General features: G+C 40.2%; 1 protein-coding gene across 1 annotated transcript in view; it reads left to right on the top strand.

Annotated features, from left to right (window-relative positions):
* SMOC1 (SPARC related modular calcium binding 1) overlaps positions 1 to 20,154 on the top strand; it is a 153,004-nt gene that overhangs the window by 80,592 nt on the left and 52,258 nt on the right. Inside the window, exons 6-7 of the mRNA XM_054969947.1 lie at positions 12,099 to 12,155; positions 17,784 to 17,864. Of these exons, the coding sequence (XP_054825922.1) occupies positions 12,099 to 12,155; positions 17,784 to 17,864 (138 nt within the window). The remainder of the gene's footprint in view (positions 1 to 12,098; positions 12,156 to 17,783; positions 17,865 to 20,154) is intronic.

Here is a 20,154-nt window from a genome sequence, read left to right as displayed (position 1 = left end):
GAGATTGAGCTTGCCTGGGCTAGCCTGGTCAAGTCCTGCCTGTATGGGTCTGCCTAATTAATTAGGAATGGACACTCAATTGTTTTTTGTGATAACCCTACCAACACCTTTTCTCATCAAGACAGAATGAACTACAGCTAATGCAGTACATTCAAAGCTGAAAAATGGAATTTTTGTGCTTCTAATGAACATTTAAAGATTAGATGTATTAGATATTGACTGAAATCAATGTCACTTTAAAGGGTCTGCTGCATGCATATTAATTAGACAGGTTGTATATCTGCACTGACAATACTCAGAAATTGGTAGATAGGTGGGGCAAGTATCAGAAGCTAAGGAGATGGTGCGTATATGCTTGTGTAGACACACTCAGTTGCAGAATGCTCCTTATTAGCACTTTTCATTGAAGATTACATTTGGGATTTTTAGCTTTGTAATTGTAAGTCAGATCAATGTTTGGAAGAAATATTTAATAATTTTCTTTAGTGCACATGCCTTAGTTCAGGAAACTGGGAAGAAGAAAAGTCTCCCTGGCATATTAGTACTACGCCTGTTGTCTGATGATTTGGTGCCATCCAGAAGCATTTAACTGAATAGAAGCTTTGCAATTGGATTTCGGTAGGTTGCAGAAAGTGCTCTATATCTGAATTGAAGAGTCAAGGTTTTCAAAGCAATGCCATTTGTAAGAGAAACCCAGCAGCTCTGGAAGGTCCTTTTTGACACATCCCTTTTAAACAACTGCTACCAGGAAGAGAGAGCTCTTTGTCTGTGATCAGAATAAACTCATTGTACACCCAGACAATTAACTCTTCAATTGACTTGCCAGCCTCTTTTAAAGCTACTATGCTCCCTCTCCGTCTATCTCAAGCTCTATTCAGACACCATTTTTGTTTTGTTTATTATTCCCCTCCCCCCAAGTCCTTCACTGGAATAGTTGGAGCGGATCAACATTGTCCTCACAATGGCATTTAGCTCCAGCTGGCAGTGAATGTGTCAATCAGGAATCAAAAAGCCAAACAGAAGAGGCTTTGAATCATGTCATTGGGGGTCGAAGTGACTTCCAGCTGTCTCTGCATTGGTCAGCCTTTCTCACATGCCAAAGAATTGCACTGTGTTGCAGAAGCATGCTGGCTGACTATGTTGGATCACAAATTCTTCAGGGCATGAAGGACTGCCCCCCCCCTCCACAAACTGACGCACCTGCAAGGGAGATATTAGGGGTGGGGGAGGAGGGAGAGGGACTAATGAGTTCCAGAAAGTTAATGGAAGTGACTACATGCTACTTGGGTGACTATTCTCACAGCATATTGTTACAATTATCATTGGCAGCATTTGTAAAGTACAAGGCACTGTTTTATTTCAAAAGTGCAATTTTCTATTTAGGGTTTGAATATGGGGTGCCTTGAATACTTGAGCCTTTGGATTCTAGCAGAGCCTTTTCATTATCTTTATCAAACAGTTACCTCAAGGACTCCAGTCCGACATCAGTACCTTTAGTATTAATTCGAAAGTGGGTCCCTTTTATCAAAAACCCTTAAAAAACCAGAATCCCTCTGTAGCTCTGCATCTTCCTGCAGCCTCATGTAACTTTAACCTAGTGCAACTAACAATCTTATTTAGCTGAAGTAGGACTATAACTATAGTTTTTAAAGATGCTTTCAAAGTAATTTATATTAAGTTATTATAGAACTTGTATGAGGAATGTGCTTTTTTGAGGAAGATGAATGTATATAAGTTTTTAAAAATTCACACTGATTTTGCAGCTTATTTTTCCCCATTTTCTCTTCCCCCCCCCCGGATTAATAGCCATTTTGCTGGGAGATACATCTAACAGAACAATATTCTATTTAATATATGATGGTGAAAACTTTATTTAGGGCCTAATATAATAGCGAAAAATGTGTTTTTAAGTTCAATTTTTTAGAAACTTTTTACTAGTTATGTATGTGAGAATGAACATATTAAGTTATATTCTCCCTTCTTTTAAGGAGGTCAGGATACATGGCAGTTATTTATTTTATTTGTTTAGAATTTTTTTATGCTGCCTCACCGGAAACCTGCCTGAGGTGGCTTACAGAATAAAAATAATTTAAACAAAACATTACAAGATACTAATTAAAATGCAGCATTAAAGACACAGCCCTTTGTAAAAACATAAATTATAAAATCAGAACCCTAACAGCATAAAATAATAGTTTCCAGACTAAAATAGTGTTAAAAGATCAACCCCTTCATTAACAGCCTAGATGAACAGAAAAGTTTTCATCTGGCACCTAGGAGAAAACAACGTAAGCACCGGGCAAACCTCGAAGGGAAGGGCTTTCCACAAGTGAAGTGCCACTACTGAAACAGCTCTTTCTCTGGCTGCCACCTGCCTTACCTCTGAGTTTGTGAGGCAGCTCTTAACTGGCAGACTATGTGAAACATGGTTCATGAGAATCTAATTCAAAAGCATTCATGTTACTTATTCAGTACAGAATTTTTTTATTATGATAATAGTACCACATATACCTATTGGTTTTTTATTATTGTTGTCCTGCCCTTTTTCCAAAGAGCTCAGAGTTGTATACATTGTTTTTCCCTATCCTGTGAGGTACGTAGATTAGGCTGATAGAAAGTGGCCCAAGGACACTTACCACGATTCATGGCAGAGTGGGGATTTGAACCTAGACCTTCCTACTCTGACATTCTCATCACTACATCACTCTGAGATTACATATTTGTATGTGTGTATCTTTCAAGATGCTATGGGTTGCATTTGTGTGTGCTTCTGCCCTGCTCCCCAACCAATGTACCCTCACAGCAAGATTAGGCTGGGAGAGGGTAATAGGCCCATGTGAATTTCATGGCTGGGTGGGGGGATTTGAACCAGTCTAATCATTCCCAGATGAATCTCCATATATTCTAGCAGATGCAAATGCAAAATACTTTTAATTTTTAATAGTCTGACCATATTTTTTAAAAAATCTTTCATCAAAAGTTGCTTGAGAATTATTCAAACTGACTGGCTTGTTGACAATAAAATTGGCTGTAAAATAAACATTTGTTTCTATGAAGAAATAAAGAAAGCTGTCAAAAATGTGTATATTGTGTGTTCAGTGAATTGAGTAAGATGGAACAGGATGAAATAAATGGGTTTTAAAGTGAGATTGAACAGTTGTCTTAGTTTCCCCTTGGGTTGAAGTCACAATTAATATTACTTATTCAGATTCTAAGGAACTGAGAGATGGTCAATATGAAATAGGCATCTAAGATAACATTTAACTGATTCAGATGATTTTAGAAGCCACTTAAAATTTTCCACTGATTTCTGTGTTTTTTCTGAAAGACTTGACACAATCAATGAAAGATCTTTTAACTGATCAGCAGTTTAATTTTCTACAGGACCATCAATTAACTGATTAGATTAGTGATTCTCACTTTGCATGCTAAAGCATGGGAAAAGGTGAAGTGTCCCTTGAAAAGTTTAAGCCACCATCATCCCCTGTCCCTTTAAATAGGGAGGCCCCAAACAGCAATGATTCCTACCCAATATATTAACAACTGGCTCCCAGAATCTTGTCTTCCTTTGCCCAGTTAGTGAAGTATCAGGCATGGAGTGTCTCTTGGGCAATGGTGACACTTGTGAGATTCCCCTGTGCCTGTCAGCTCTTGCACAAGGCAACCTCAGTGTCTCCTTCCACCCTTCTGCATTTAACTGAAATAGTTTGCAACATCACAAAATGTACCTTTAAAAAGAACAATCCTAAACAAAGCCGAAGAGCTCGATTAAATATGAGAACATGGCATCTGAAGAAACCAAAAGCTACTCCTCATTGTTTCATTTATTTATATACATTATTTATAGTCTGCCTTTCTCACTGAAACTCAAGTTGGATTACACAGAGTTAGTCAGAACAGTCAGTTTCAAAGACATTTCAATAAACAATGTTAATAGGGTATATCAATGCAAATTTGCAAAGCTTTGACACTATTAGGAATCTAATACAGAGTTGAAGAAATGCTAAACAGAGCATAAACAATTCTCAGATTAACATATTAACACAAACTATCCAGTAGGGTCATACTTACAGCAACAGACAGTACATAGTAGTAAAGTCTATACTCCCTGTTCTTTTACTTATGTATCTCTTTGAGACCACTGCCTTACAGTACAGACCTCCTATCCGAGGGAAAAGTCCTCTTGAATAATTCAGTTTTGCATCATTTGCAGAAAGCCAGAAGAGTGGGAACTTTCCTGACCTCTTCAGGTAGGCCGTTTCGTACGGTGGGGGATACCACAGAGAATGTAAATGTATGGGAAGTTGTTGATTTTGCCTACATGCAAAGTGGCACTTGCAAAAGGCCCTGTTCAAATGAGCGAAGCTGCCATGGTGGAACAGGGAGAGAGGTGGTCCTGTAGATATGAAGGATCAAGGCCATAAAGACCTTTGTATGTGATAGCCAATATCTTGAATTGAACTGATAACTGATAGGCGGCCAGTGGAGTGACTGCAAAATGGATATAATATTCATGTTCCTCCTAGCTTCCTATAATAAATGAGCTGCAGAGTTTTGCATCAACTGGAGTTCCCGAGTTAACTTAGCAAGGAGACCTTTGTACAGTGAATTACAATAGTCAAGTTTTGATGTTACCATCGCGTGGATCTAGGTGGCCAGAACAGCCATATTGAGGTAGGGGACCATCTTCCAGGCTAGTCTAAATTTGCAGAAAGCAATTTTTTGCAGCTACCTTAACTTACTTTTCTAGCAATAGTGCTGGATCCAGTAGAATCCCTAGGCTCTTGAGTCTGGAAGTGTCAGATGAACTCCATCAAAAGTGGAGAGCTCAGTGTCCTTCAAGATCTCTGCCTTCCCAATGAGCGTCACTTCCATGTTGTCTGGGTTCAGTTTCAATTTGTTCATTTTCAGCCATTTGACCGCAGCTGTCAGGCAGTGACCCAAGATCCTGCATCCTATGGTGATTTTGATCATAAAATATAGAGTTGAGGGTCATCTGTATATTGATGGCATCCCACTCCATAGCTGCAAATGAGTTCCCCTAAAGGCTTTACATAGAGGTTGAATAACATGGTGGATAAGATGGCACCCTGTGGAACCCCACAAGATAATTCCCATTCTGGAGATAGCTGATCTCCAACAGCAACACTTTGAATCTGTTCCCTGAGAAACGATTTAAACCAGTCCAAAACACATCCTTTGATGCTTACTTCTGTCTCCAAGCATCTCAACAGGATGGCATGGTTTACTGTGTCAGAGGCTGCAGACAGATCCAGGAGCAGCAACAGAGAAGCATGGCTTTTGTCTACATTCAGGTGGAGATCATCATCTAAAGCCACTAGAGCTGTCTCTGTTTCATAGCCTGGCCCAATTCCAGACTGAAATGGGTCCAGAGCACCAGAGTTACCTAAGAAAACCTGGATTTGGTCAGCTACTGCTCTCTCAGTCAGTTTGCCCAGAAAGGGCAGATTGGAGATTGGTTGATAATTGGCAACATCATTTTTGTCTTGGGATGGTTTTTTAATTAGAAGTTGGATGACTGCCTTTTTGAGTGATCAGGGGAAGGTGCCCTGAGTTAGTGACTGATTTATAATAGCCCTTAAAAGTTCATAACAACCAAGATGGGCAAAGATCCAGCACACGAGTAGTGGCCTTCACAGATGCCAGGATCCTGTAAACATCCATCAGTGTAATTGGGTCAAAGTGGCCCATATGTGAGCCAGATGGTGTATGGAGCATTTCTTCCACCTCACCTATATTACAGCTGGCATCTAGATCAGAACATATTCATGCTATTTTATTGGCAAAAAACTTTGCAAAGGCATCACAGCTAATTGTTTGTTCTTGAGATTGTAATAGTTCAGGTTTAGTGGTTAAAAGATGTCGAGATACCTTGAACAATTGAGATGGTCATGAACAAGCTGATGTAATGGTTGTAGAGAAATAATGTTTCTGTGCTGCTCTCATTGCCGCTTCATAAGTCTTCCAGTGGGTTGTGTAGCATGTTCTATCAGTTTCAGTGCAAGTTTTCCGCCAATGTCTTTCTAGGCATCTTCCAACCCTCTTTAGATCACCCAACTCTGGGTAAACCACAGGGTCAGCTTCCGTCCCAAGGGTTGGAGAGGTCGGCGAGGAGCAGTGTTCAATAGCTTCGAGGAGCTTCAAATTCCAAGCTCCTACCACAGCTTCAATAGAGCAAGTGTTTGGAATCTAAAATCTGCCAGGGCATTTTGGAATCTAGTAGGATCCATGAGCCTTTGTGGGCAGATAATTTTAATGGCTCATCCCTTTTGTGGGGGCATTGGGATCATATTTACTTTAGTCTTCATTAGATAATGGTCAGACCATGATTCAGGCTGAATCTGGAAGCCTTAAGACCTTCCTTCAAAGGCTCTATGATGTAAGCCCCACTCACTCCCACTGTGAGGCAGATTTCCCCTCCAAAACTATCAAGATTGTTTACTGGGGCTGGGCAGCCTCTGGTAGCCTGTCTCTGGGTATAATCTTGAGTTCCTTTTGTCCCACACTTTAATATATATATATATTTATGGTTTATATCCCAGCCTAAAATATTTGGAAGGGGAGAAGCAAGAGCCCACATCTTCTTTAAATGAAATGGCACCAGAGGCTGAGTAAAGTTCAAAAAGGAAACAGCAGATTTATTAAACAGGCAGGGTTGATATATAGGTAGACATGGAAAGTAAAGCTGAGGTAAATTTTGATAGTAGAACAGAATACTTCACAAGCATTAGGCACAATAATCTTCTTAAAGCTTATAGTTACACATCTTAAAAGTAAGAGGTTGGTAGATTCAGACTGAGGTTAATTTAACAAGATTCCTTCATAAATTTCACTTTCCAGCTTAGGTGATCTGACTTCAATATAGCACTCTGTACTTCAATACACCAGACCTAGGGTCCTCCTCAGAGCTAACCCCCTCCCCTTTTAGACTCTGGGCAGGAATTATCCTTCTCCAAAATGCATAATCCTGTTCTCTTGGCTGAAGGGGAACTTTCCTTTCACTACTCACTTCCTCTACCAGCAACACACTCCCAGTTCTAACTTGTGTGTGTAAATCAGTGCTGGCTTACACACTTAAATACTTTAACTAAAGTCTTCCAGAAACCTAAAGCTGTCCCAGTTAGGGCAAAGTTTTCTTTTTTTCCTCCCACAGAAGATTATCGGATTGATCCTTCTTGTCAAACTCCAAACTTCAACTCATTCAACAATTCTATCAGCACCAATTGTTACCTTCTAACTGGCCAATCACAGAGAGAGGGGAGCAGCCTGTCAATCATTCTACCTTCAGGCAGTTTTTAACCCTTTTTCTTTCACTCTCTGGGCACTGCACTTAGTAAAACTTTCATTTAAAAACCCATTCCATCACAGGTTCAGTGCAGAATATTTAATCTTAGGTGTGACCTTTTACATGTGTGAGGCCCAGGGCTCTAGCCAAATACCAGTTATCCAGGCGACATCTATTTTCTCTTCTTTTAATATCACAGTAAGGCATGCAGCTTTGTTCCTTACAGACCTGGTATTGCATAATATTCGTGTAGCAGTGGGGGAGGTAGTGGCCCTTGCATAAACCTGTGGTAGTTATTTCCAAAGTTGTGAAACCATTGCAAACTGCTGAACAAAGTTCAGGTGGCCCAGTTCTCAAGCTGGTAGAACTGAATGAGGAGTTCATCCCTCCGTCTTTATCCCATACATTCCCTTTCACAAATAGGGTATAATCTCTATTGCCATCAGCAGGCCATTGTTAGAATTGCAGCCTGATGGCCTGTAGTCATACGTCCTATAGAGAAATCAGTCCCCTCTAACTCAATCAATGTGGTGGCGGGGGAATTTCTTGAAATATTGCTTCTTAGAAATAGTCTTAGGCCCTCCCTGCCTCTGTCTTATAGCATGAAAAGCATGAGCCAAAGCATGAAGCTTTTTCATGGTTATAAAGACCAAATGACTCCAGTTTCACAAAAAGACATTTTTATTTTAAAGAATACAGCATGTAGTTGATACAACAAGTAGAAAGCATATAGTTGAACAACAAAAGACTATAGCATCTGAGCACAGAGAAAATCAAATAGGTTTAAACACATTCCTCTTTCTTAAATACTTAATAGCTCCAGATTTGTTGTTTAGGCTCTGCTCCTTTCAGCTGACCTTTTCCTCCATCTGGCTGGTCACCTTTCTTCAGGTCATTTCTTGTCCAGTTTGTCACACCTTCAGAGTTCCCATGCAATCTCTTTTCATGTTTCCTTGTATGCCCAACAAAAATCTCTCTAATAATAACAATAACAACAATGAAATTTTTTTATATATCACCCTTCAGGACAACTTAACGCACACTCAGAGTGGTTTAAGTATGCTATTATTATCCTCACGACAATCACCCTGTGAGGTGAGTGGGGCAGAGAGAGTTCTGAGAAGTTGTGACTGATCCAAGGTCACCCAACTGGCTTCAAGTGGATGAGTGGTGAATCAAACCTAGTTCTCCAGATTAGAGTCCTGCTGCTCTTAACCACTACACCAAACTGGCTCTCTGCTATCTCTAAGAATGGCTGCTTCCCTCTACAGAGGCCTTCTTCTACTTTCAAGCAACTAAAACCCATCCCAGTGTAAATTCACCAGGGAGGGAAAAGAAATTCCATTAGGTACTGTCCTGTCTCTCAAGTTGCCTTAATTACCATACCAAATGGCTTTGTTGCCCAAAGTTCACAGCTTGGAAATCAGAAAAAATTTGGAAGGTAAGGGGAAGAATTGGCTCCTTCTTTTGACCAGACTGCTTATCAGTGCTGTTTGAGCTTAACCTTGAACATTCATAAAGTGCAGACTCAACATTTACAAGGTCAAGTGGAATATTCTTACACAGATACTTGAAGTGTTATAATTTCATCATCAAACCTGAGCTTTTTCATGGTTTTATATTTTTCTCCATAGTCTCTTGTGCCCTCATATTTCGACACCAGGGCCAGTGAAGGATTCCAAATATTTTCGATGTCTCTTTTTCTTGTATGCTCAGTTGGGTGTGAGTTAGAGGACCGTTCTGCAGTGTGGGTTCTAATCTTTCCTTCTCATCCTCTTCCTATTTTGCTGATGAACAATTTGTTTTCTCCAAGTGAACTATTATAGGAATGACAGGAATGCCTTCTAGGATTGTAGTGTTTTGTGTTCCTCTGTTGTTGCCCTATTGTCTCTGCCCTTGCCTTGCAAAAAGATGCTCCTTGGGATGTTGTTCCCCCTGAGATGTGAATCTTTGCCTGGGAGAGGTGATGAGCTTTCGGTTGGAGTTCCTCTGCTAAGGGAGCTGTGAAGACATCTAGGTGGTATGGTAGGAGTGGCCGAGCCATACTTTCTTTCCTTGTATTAGAAATAGTTATATTTGGTTTGATAGCAGAATTAGTCAGAAGCATTTCCCCCAACATGCAGTAATTAATCCTCAGACAATGAAATTATAGAAAAGAAATTGTGGAAAAAATAGAACTTATATGCTCAATTCACAGCAATATCTTGGAGTAGAAAGAAGAAGGTCTCAGATGCTTCGCTAATGAGTTAGGGACCATAGACTTCACCACTATGTTGCCTTACATACTATCTGTTGCTTTAAATATGTGCTCTTATGAGCTACCTGTGCTTCATGTTGTCTAATGTCAGCCCTAGAATTGATTATGTTCTGTTTCAGCATTTCTTCAACTCTGTATTGGATTCTTGCTAATTCTATGTCTTTGTAAACTTGTGTTTATTTACCAATGGTATTGTGTTTGGAAATGTCCTAGATATTGACTGTACTAATCTCACACTGTGTAATCCGCCTTGAGTCTCAGTGAGAAAGGTGGACTATAAATGACATAAACAATAATAGTGTAAAGAATCACTTTCCTATACCATGACTACCTTGTGCAGCATCAAGACTGGATGTGGGTGTGTAGATGGTGCCTTCATGGCAGGAGCTCTGAAAAATGCATCCTTCCCGTTTGGAAGGCCATGAGGAAAGAAGAAAGAGAATCTCCCAAAGGAAACGGAGAGAGAGGAGGAATCAGGAGGTGTTCCCACCTTAGACAAAGAGAAGCAGCTTACTTAACAAGACAGTAGCACATACAAACAGAGAGACATGCAGCAGCAGCACCCCCACCCCCTATCCCCCGGCCAGTGTCCAAGGCATGGTAAGTTGTCTATTGCAATACTTTGAAGTATGGTATTTGAACCCACATCTGCAGAGCTTCTTGGGATAGGTAGATAGGTAGTTACAGGGCTGCTGGTACTGGGATACAACTGGGATACAGTGGAGAGTGCTGTTTCTTTGGCTTTTTCCCTTGTGTCCTCTGGATGTGAGCAGACTAATGTCAGGGTGTGTTGCTTTGCTGCTTCCATATGTGACTGCTGTACCATGATTGGTGTATGCTGATGGTGTCACTATGGTCTCCAGTTCAGTTGCTATGCACTTCAATCTTCTTTTCCTATTTTTCCCCTGAGAGGGTATAGCTAGCACTAGCCTTGGGCTTTGGACTGAGATGTGAACCTTAATTATTTAATACACTGAACAAATAATTAAACCTTACAGCCATATAAACCTTATAGTCATACAGGCCCCTACTATACATCCCTCACCACATTGATTTTTAATGAACTATGTGCTTCTTTAATCACCTGTTTCTTCCTTGATCTCCTACCTGCTCTGTCCATAGGGAATTCTGGTTTATGAATGCAACGAGGATGCTTGTTTTTCTGCATGTGGAAACTGTTTCTATGATTACCACATTTAGAAATTTACATATTGATAATTACCTGTTCATGAAAATTGGACAGGATTTCTGTCTTTAAATGCTGCATATCACTATATAATCCAACTTGGTTTTGTGACTGAGTTTTCTTTGTGTATATCCTGTGTCAGGACATGAGGACACAAAATGCGACAATGTATTTAAAGCTATAGTATACAGTAAATATCCAATCTGATATTATAACCAATCATTGGTTCTCCAGCTTTATTTTTTGCCCATAATAATTTTTCATTCCTCCAGCATGAATCATTATCCGCAAAAACAGCACGCTTGCCATGCAGGCATATATGTATGATGCTGAGCGCTCAAACTCTGTAACGTTCTGTGCAGTGAACCAAACTAGGTATCTATGGAATGAAGAAGATTTCGCAAGGAAAGCATGAATCAGTCCCGTGTCCTTCACCCTGTGATCAGATTTCAATATTGATTATTTCCCATGAGGTTTATATTTGTTATGGATTTTACTTGGTTCAAGCTGTAATGATAAATGTTCCATTGTTGTTTTCTCTGGGAACAGAGAATTTCTGGATAAGAGAAAGTGATAAAGAGTGCATTTTTTCTGTTCACTCTTCTTTTAAAACTGTGTTAGTATTAGTTTGCTCATGTAAATATTAGAAATAATAATAATCATTGTTTGTGATTATTGTTGTTTAATGACTCTACAAGAAATAGTGATGCCAAATTCCTTGTGGGTAAGTTTCAGGAAATAATGTATTTCAATTAAATGTAATAGGGAAGACTTAAAAGTCTTTTCTACTTTGCAACCAGATTCTTTGTCCAGTACTTATGACCGCTTGGCTTATATCCATCCATTCCACTTTTTATTGCTTTCTGCCAGTGGAAGCAGCTCCCTACACCAGCAGAAAGGTCTCTTATGAGCAAAACAGAGTCATTGGGTAGAATCCACTATTAACATGGTAACCTTGTGCTGAAGTACCCATTAATTCACTTTTTGGCATAGTTAAATGAACTGGTTCTGTATAAGTAGTAACAAATATAGAAAGAACTCATCACCGAAAATATTTCACAATGTGGATTGTCCATAAGACGGATTACTATAACTAAAAAAAAAAAAAAAGAGTAACAACCATATTAAAAATTGTTGCTTTAAAAAAAACCCTCTTATGCACTTTTAATATTTTTGCACATTTGATTGTTATTTTCTGTTTCTTTTTTAAAAATATGTCTTTCATCTTCTTTCTTATGGACTTGGCCGGGCCATGTAAAACTCCCAATCATTCAAAAGTACTGGAGAGTAGATAGTATTTACCTCAATAATGGTAGTTTCTTTTCGATTCTTTTTAACTCTCAATTCAGATGATGGATCGAAGCCAACACCTACTATGGAGACTCAGCCTGTTTTTGATGGAGAAGGTAAGTAGCTCAGAAGATCTTTCCCATCAAATATATTTTCTTATTCCATGAAAAAACCCACTGATAACACCTTATAAAATCTTTATTTAGAGTCAAGTCAGGTGTTTTGCATCATCAAACAGTTATTCCCTTCTAAGTATAGTGACTTTGGTAGACTTAAGAAGGGTGTTACTCGGTAGCACTGTGATTCATTTTTTCTTCTGCTTCTAATTACTTCCTGTGTCTGAAATGGATGCTTTTGTGAACATTTGAGTACAGTCTTGAGAGCTGCGCTCGTATCTAAGTGTTTCTGAACATTTTATGTTTGGATACGTATGAAGTTTCTGCCTGAGATGTTCACCTTTCTGTCCCTGTGTTCATTCTGGGATAGCTTAGATATAATGTTACTGGAGGCTGAAATGTGTCTCAAAATAAAACAGGCTTTTTTTATAATATGGGGGGTAATTAAATGCCAAAGCCCTTCCCTGAGGGGAAGGAGAAAAAAACATGATGGCCCATGGGCTGGAAATGTAATAGACTCCTGGGCTCATGTTCTGGCATTTGTCACAGCTGATGGATGTTTAATTTCCTGTTCTAGCACCCTAAAAACTTTTGAAGTGATTGTCCAAGAGCAGATTCTGAGGGAAACTTTGAGCCTGCCCATCCCAAATTTGATTGGGTTAACAAAGATCCTCCCAAGCTGCAGGAGAATCAATCAAACTGTCACCCTGAAATGTGTTCAAGACTAGGGGACCCATCTGGATCAAGACTCTGGGGCAAGACTGTGTCCAAGTTGGAAAGATGGTCTGTGTCCAGCTTCTAACTCTTGCACTCATTCCTGGAAAAGGAACGTGGAGGTTTCCTTTTGAAAGTGTAGACTTTGCCTGCACTACATCTTTTAGTTCTTTTGCCTAATGTTCTGCCTCTAATGATCAGTCTTCTGACTGTTATCAATTATCTGTCTTTTATAGGATTTATGCTTAGTTATTAAAGTTATTAATTATTAAAGATATATTCTCTGAAGAAGTGTGAATTGACTGTTTAGAATCTCACTCAAGCAGCCCTTACACTCTTCCATGCAAACAAGATTCAGCCAAGTACTGAAGGCACAGCACTGGTTGAGCAAAAGAAAGAGACTGGCACAGTATTTTCACTAGCCAAGAGGAGTTTGATGAATGAAAGAAATAGTTCACTGTGAATTACTGCTGTTCTGTGCCATCTAAGCTAGAGAGATGGCCCTCCTCTGGGAGAATACTACAGTCCTGCTTTCATCATGTCTAGTTGGTCCTTAGGCACAGCTAAAAATGTAGTGTGTCATGGTGGTTGAAAGTGCCTTGAAGTTGCAGCTTTATGGTGATTCCACAGGGTTTTCAAGACAAGAGGCTTCAGAGGTGGTTCTGCCATTGCTTGCCCCTGCTTGGACTTCGTAGGTAGTTTCCTCATCCCTGCTTAGCTTCCAAGAGCTGACAAGTTGGGGCTAGCCTGGGCCATCTAGTCTTCATTAATCTTGTAAATGCGTGTAAAGTGCTGCCAAGTCATAACTGACTTATGGCAACCCCAGCAAAGGGCTTTCAAGGCAAGTGAGAAACAGAGGTGGTTTGCTAGTGCCTTCCTCTGCAGAGTCTTCCTTGGTGTTTACCCATCCAAGTACTGACCCTGCTTAACTTCTGAGATCTGACAAGATTGGGCTATACCATGCCATCTTCCCTCCCTCATTAATCTTACATTCTTAGAAATTTAACCTGCACCCCCTAGGAGGAGACAGTAGATCGCTCAGAGGCATGCTGTGACATATTTGCAAGCTATTTTGCAAGCTATTAACCACATCCTTTCTGGTTTGGATTCACTGTTTTTGTAGGACATTCCTATAATACATTTGGAAAACAAAATTGCTTGGTTGAATTTCAGTTGCTACAACCAAGCAAAGTAAACACACTGCCACCAAAACTCATCCTACATTAGGGTTGCCAACCAGCTAGAGTTTGGGGGAGGGGCAGGGACAAGAGGTGGCCAATGTTGAGCAATGGCATTATTTCACTTCCAGGGACAAACCAGAAGTGATGTCAGTCTGCTCTAGAGTTCATAGTTTCCAGCAATTCCTAGAACAGACTAACAACTTCTGAGCTGAAAGGGAGGTAACGGCAGTGGCAAAAGGTGGTTATTTAAACTGTTTTTTCTCCTGCTGGCTACTGAAATGGTCCTTGGAAAAGGGAGCTGGGTAACCCAGTAGCCCTACCTCATGTAGCTGGTACAGAGGATGATTGTGAGATCCATTGTTTGGGTGCTAACACATGCATTTGCAAAGTTATATCACCCATGGATTATACATTGTTTTGTCTCACTGTACCAGATTTTCATTGCATATATAAAGGAATAATTACAATTGTTACCTCTTCTGATTCAGTTCAATTGTCATGAGATCTACAGATAAGAGAGAACCAAAAAGAACATCTTGTTAGAAATGCTACAGTTTCAAAGTGACCAATTTTGTGGAAATAGGTCACCACTGTGAAGGGAACCCACAAAGAGAATGAATAAACAGAGGTGCTGAATCAAACTAGTCCTGCAGTTCGTAGATCTGTGCTATCAGTGTTATTTGAAGCTCTGAAAACCAGAGATTTGTTTTTCAAACCCAAACACTTACCAAACCCCAAGACATTTGCAATCAGTATAAACAAGCAAGGGACCTGCAAAGACTTTCAGGGGGCATCTCATTTTCCCCTCCTCCACTATTCACTCTTTCCCTTCCCTGAAAACCCCCACAGCCTCTCCCCTTTGCCTGCCTCCATCTTCCCTTCCCACCCACCAGCCAACCTGCCTTGATCTCCTCCGTCTTCGGTTTCCCCTCCTTCCTCTGGCAGCCTCTCCTTGGCAACATTTGGCCAAGCTGCGCAGTGCCAGCCTGCAAGCCAGGCCCAGTTGTGCAGCGAGGAACCCATAACGTCTTGTGTGGGCACCTCAGCTTCCCCTGTATCCGCCCACCATTTCCTCTTTCCCTCCTCCTGTTGGCCCCATATCCTCACCTTTTCCTGCCTTCTCCTTCTCATCCACCCACCAACCTACATTTAACCTTTCCCCCATCTTCAGCTATTTTTTTTTACTCCATTTATGCCCTGCCTTTCACAATGTGGACCCAATCTTTCTTGTCTGTTCATGGCTCCAGTCTCCTGATTTAAGTATCCATAGATTTGGCCATGTTGAGCATTAGATCTATTGATTGGTAAAAAGTTGATCCTGAGAGATTTATTCCTGGTCATATAGGCTGTGGTATTGATGCTGGGAAACAAACTCAAATTATTGACTTGCTATATCTTGGCTTTAATAATAGTTCTTTCTTCTATTTTTTTTCTTTTTACTGTGCAAAGAAATACAGTTTTGTAGTATTCATTTTTAGAAAAAGGCTTTTATTTTTAAATATGTAAGGCAAAAATTCACATCTTAGCCAATATTTTTGTGGTTTTTGTTACGACATACAGCTCACAAGACCTTTTTTCAAGTAACCTGTTCATGAAATATTTTTGCTCTCAGTTGTATTTCATCACTGTAAAGTGCAATGACAGTTTAATATTCTATCAGCTTGACCTGTTGGGAAGATAAATTGGTCCAAAATCACTTTACTGAATGTCTGCATGTGACTAATGGAATGAAAAATTAAGCTTTTTGATAGCAATTCCTTGGAGTTTCCTGCTTTTCCTCATTATTATAATTCTTTGCACAAAATGCTTTCACAGTTTAGGTTAGAGGCGTGCACCGGGGTTTTCCCGCTTCGGGTTCACTAGAAGCAAGAAAAAGATTCAGAATAACCCAAAACCCAAAGCAGCAAGCCGCTTCGGGTTCAGGTAATCGGAATCGCTTCAGTATGCTTTGTAATGATTTGGAGCATACCAAAGTGAGACCCTCACCTCCCCCCTGAGCACCCTTCCCCCAACCCCAACCCAACTTACCTTTCCTGAAGGCTGGAGCCGGCGCCTCTGCCACCTGCACCACCACTTCGGCTGCCGTGGAGGCCAGCAGGGTGACGGGGAAGGCCGCAGCTGGTGCCTCCACCACCTGCACCACTGCTTTGGCTGTTGCAGTGGCCAGCAGGGTGGTGAGGAAGGCCGTAGCCAGCACCTCCGCCACCCGTACTGCTGCTTCGGCCACCATGGCAGGGCGGCAGGGAAGGCTGCTGCCCTCGCCACCGCTTCAGCCGCTGTGGCAGTTAGCAGGGCAGTGGGGAAGGCTGCAGCTGGCACCTCAGCCACCGCTTCAGCCTCCGCTGCAGCCAACAGAGTAGCGGGGAAGGCCACAGCCGGTGCCTCTGCCACCCGTGCCACCGCTTCCACCACCACCAGGATGTTCCAGGTAAGTGGGGTGTTGGTGGGAGGGAGCCCTATAAAAAGGCCCCAAAGCGTCCCAAAGCGACCCAAATCGCTTCGGGAAGCTTTGATTTGGTTTTTCTGAATCAGAGCCATCATACTGGCCCTGATTTGGAAATACCAAATCTTTACAAATCGGCCCAGTTCATTTTCCCCCCAAACCAGGAACCCAAAGCACATACCCCTAGTTTAGGTACATGGTGTTGAGAGAAGAGCACCAGTGACTCAAACACTAGATGAATATGCAGTGTAGAATACTGCAGTTTTGCTCTGCTTTATTTTAATTAATCAACTAGAGAGAAACATAGTCCATGAAGATCAGTGCACCAATTAAAAAAGTAGCTTGGTGAGCTCAATTCATTCCACAATACTTCTGAACACTGTTTGCAAAAGCAGCTCCCTGCACTGTCAGATAAACTACCGTCCTAACCTCCTAACCTGTGGTCTGCTGCTGAGGAAGAACAGATTGATTAGTGCCCATGTATAAATTCTTGCCCGCACCCAGATAATCTCTTTGGACCATGTTGCACATTTATATTTGATTTCTTCAAGTTCAGGAATGCCTGAATTCAAGATATCTCCCACGTTTGTTTCTTGTTTTGAAACATTTGCTAGCATATTTTGATTCTGTGATACAAAAAGCTCAGATTAACTCAATTTCTTCTTTTTGGGTCAGGAGTGGTTGGGCAGGTTTTGTTCTTTCCATCAATTGCTATTTTCACTCTTATTTTTCCTTCATGAAGTTTTTATTTTTAAAAACAATTTCATGACCTTTCCCCCCCTTTCGCAAATTTACTGGAAGAAGTCATTTATCACCCTTATTCTATTTCTTTTAATTTCATGTGTACCTTTTCTCCCTAACTTCATTTTGGGAAAATTAATAATTTTAAGTTTTCTGGTTCCTGAGTGCTGTGCAATAGTTAATTATTTCCTATTTCACAAATTCATTCTTTTGATCCTATCCTTAATCTATGTATTTCTCATATATTCCCTTCTGGGCCTTTAATTAATTGTTTTAAAAAGCATGTGATCAACTAAAATTAACATATGGGGTGACGGTCCATTGGAGACCTAGTACATGTGAACAACATCAAAGGTAAGACAATTAAAATATAAGGATAAAATCAAGCAGTAAATATAATGAACTATAAAAGGAACAATGAAGAAAACAGATAATTTCAGAAATTGGGTGGAACTCTGGAGAAAAACTCCTCTTTTTTTGGAATATATTGCTCTGTTAACAAAAAATAAAGCCACTGCATATATTCTTCTGTCTATCTTTTTCTTTCAGAAATCACAGCTCCCACACTTTGGATTAAACATTTAGTCATCAAAGATTCCAAGCTAAATAGTTCCAGTATGAAAAATTCAGGTAATGTTTACTTTTTGCAAAGGGGAGTAAGTTTAGGCAGGCAGGATGATCTCAACTTTTCCCACACTATCCTTTATACCTCTTTATTGCAATTATTGTTCTGTTCATCATAAATCATTGCATAGAATCTGTAGCCACAGCTGGGAAAACTCCCACAACTAATGGGAGCTTTATTTTCTTTTTTCTTTCCATAGATTTTTCTACTGTTCTTGGCACTCCATATGAGGGCTTTATGGTCTGATTGGCTGTGTATATGGAGTTTTCTTTCAGATGCACACAAAAGGGTAGTCAGGACATATGTGATAGACAATTTGCTTGACTTAATACATGCTGAATAAGTAGTTTCCGTACTCTGTAAACTTCATTCATTGCCAGATAAGGTCATCTTGAATCTTCATTGGCAAACATAGGAATTTGAGGCTGATAGTAGGCAATTTAAGCATAGCTATTCATAAAATCCCTATGGAATTGTAAAGAGCACCATGGTGACTCTCCTAGTAACTTTCACCAGTGAAAGAACTCTTGATCTGGTGCTGGCATTTGCCCCGGTCTTTTCTTTATAGTGGGGGCTGGACCAAGAATTGGATGCATTCATCCAATGTCCTTGTAGGCCCTCCTTCTTCATCCTTCACTTACTTGCTCTTTGTTGTAGTTGTGGCCCTTGATTAGTTTAAGCCTTGCCCTTTTTGATGATGCTTCTTAGCAGGTCGTAGGAAGAATGGAATTCCCCTGCTGATCAATATGAGAATGTGTTATTGGTCTCCAAGCATATCTCCTGCTGGGCAGCTGATCATGTTGTTATTTTGCAGAGGCATCAGGAAAACTTAATATAGTGCTCTCTTTCTCATAGATTCCACCTGTGACCTAAGGCAGTTCAGTCATTGGTTGTGCCTTCCTCTCATTTTTTAATCTTCCCATAATACAGTGGTTACTGCTGGTGCCACCTGTTATAAGTCCAGTGTAAAGGCAATGCCTGAAAAGGTTGATGTTTTCCAAGAAAATAAACCTAATACAAAAGGCATATCATTAGCAGGGAACAGTGTGATGGTCCCTTTACTGCAAAGCGTGCGTGGGCTTTACGCTGATCTCTTTGTAGTACAAAATTATTTGGTTTTGGCTAAAGAGAGATTCCAACCATGTATTCAACCTACCCTGGCAACCTTTAAGAAAACCACAGGATGATGTAATGAGTGGATAAATGGAAATATAAACAACTCTCAGAAAGTCAGCAGTAGCTAATATGTTGCAGTAACTGGTGGTTTGTACATGACGTTATTTAAAAGGAAGAATGAGTAATTTATTAAGTGTAGCTGATGAAGACAGGTTTGTATGTGTGTCTTTTTAAAAACAAAACTAAAAACCCAATCTCGATGTTTATTACCAAAAACTCTCCCTTGGGTGTTAGTTCCATACCACTTTTCTGTGGGTTTTTTTTTGGGCCCCAGTAATCATTTGAGTAATTTTGCTTCATGTTTTGTAATACAAAATCTTGAAAAGGAAGAAGGCAGGCATACAGAACTCCAAATATCTCTTTTAAAAATTATAGTACTCAGAGCCTGAATTGTAAAGAAATATATGTGGATGTGTTTGTCCATGACCCTCTTTGGGATCTATTCAGACTACTGTACAAGTGTATATAAGGAAGACAGGAGATTCTTCTCTGCCATACAAGGTCATGTAGGAAGGAGTGGGGAATGTTCACTGTATGCTATTGTCCATCCTCAGTATCAGGCCAACAAGTCATCTCCAGGTCTATAGGTCTACTTAAATTTTCTAACCTCCTATTTGATGTCTCCATATGAAATGAGGTAGTGTTACATGTTGCCGTTTTCTTCATTGTAATTCAATACAATCAACAGCTGGGACACTCAATAGACAATACAATAGAGTATAGATTGCAGAAATTTGAAATCAAGCAGAAATCTCATACTGGGCTGAAACAATGTTGTATAAAATATAGGCAGTTTGACATGACATAATTAATGACAGTAACCAACAGCGTAGTGTTGTAGTATAGTCCCTATCCCTTTATCAAAGGATCTCATTGAACAATTTCCTTACAGCACAGCCTGTTACCAGTGTAAGAAAGTACTCCTGAATAATTTGGTGTTGTACAGATTGTGGAAAACCAGGAGAATGGGAGCTTTCCCGATTTCTTTAGGCAAGCTGTTCCATAAGATGGGGACCCCTACAGAGAATGTGTATGTTCAGGCAGCTGTTTATAGAGCCACCCTGGCTTCTTTAGGTACCTCCCATTTTTCTTTCTCATTGGAATAGTTTGTGATTGTAC

This window comes from Eublepharis macularius, chromosome 2 (assembly GCF_028583425.1).
Source record: "Eublepharis macularius isolate TG4126 chromosome 2, MPM_Emac_v1.0, whole genome shotgun sequence".
Classification (NCBI taxonomy): domain Eukaryota; kingdom Metazoa; phylum Chordata; class Lepidosauria; order Squamata; family Eublepharidae; genus Eublepharis; species Eublepharis macularius.
This window is presented reverse-complemented; position numbering and strand designations above follow the sequence as displayed.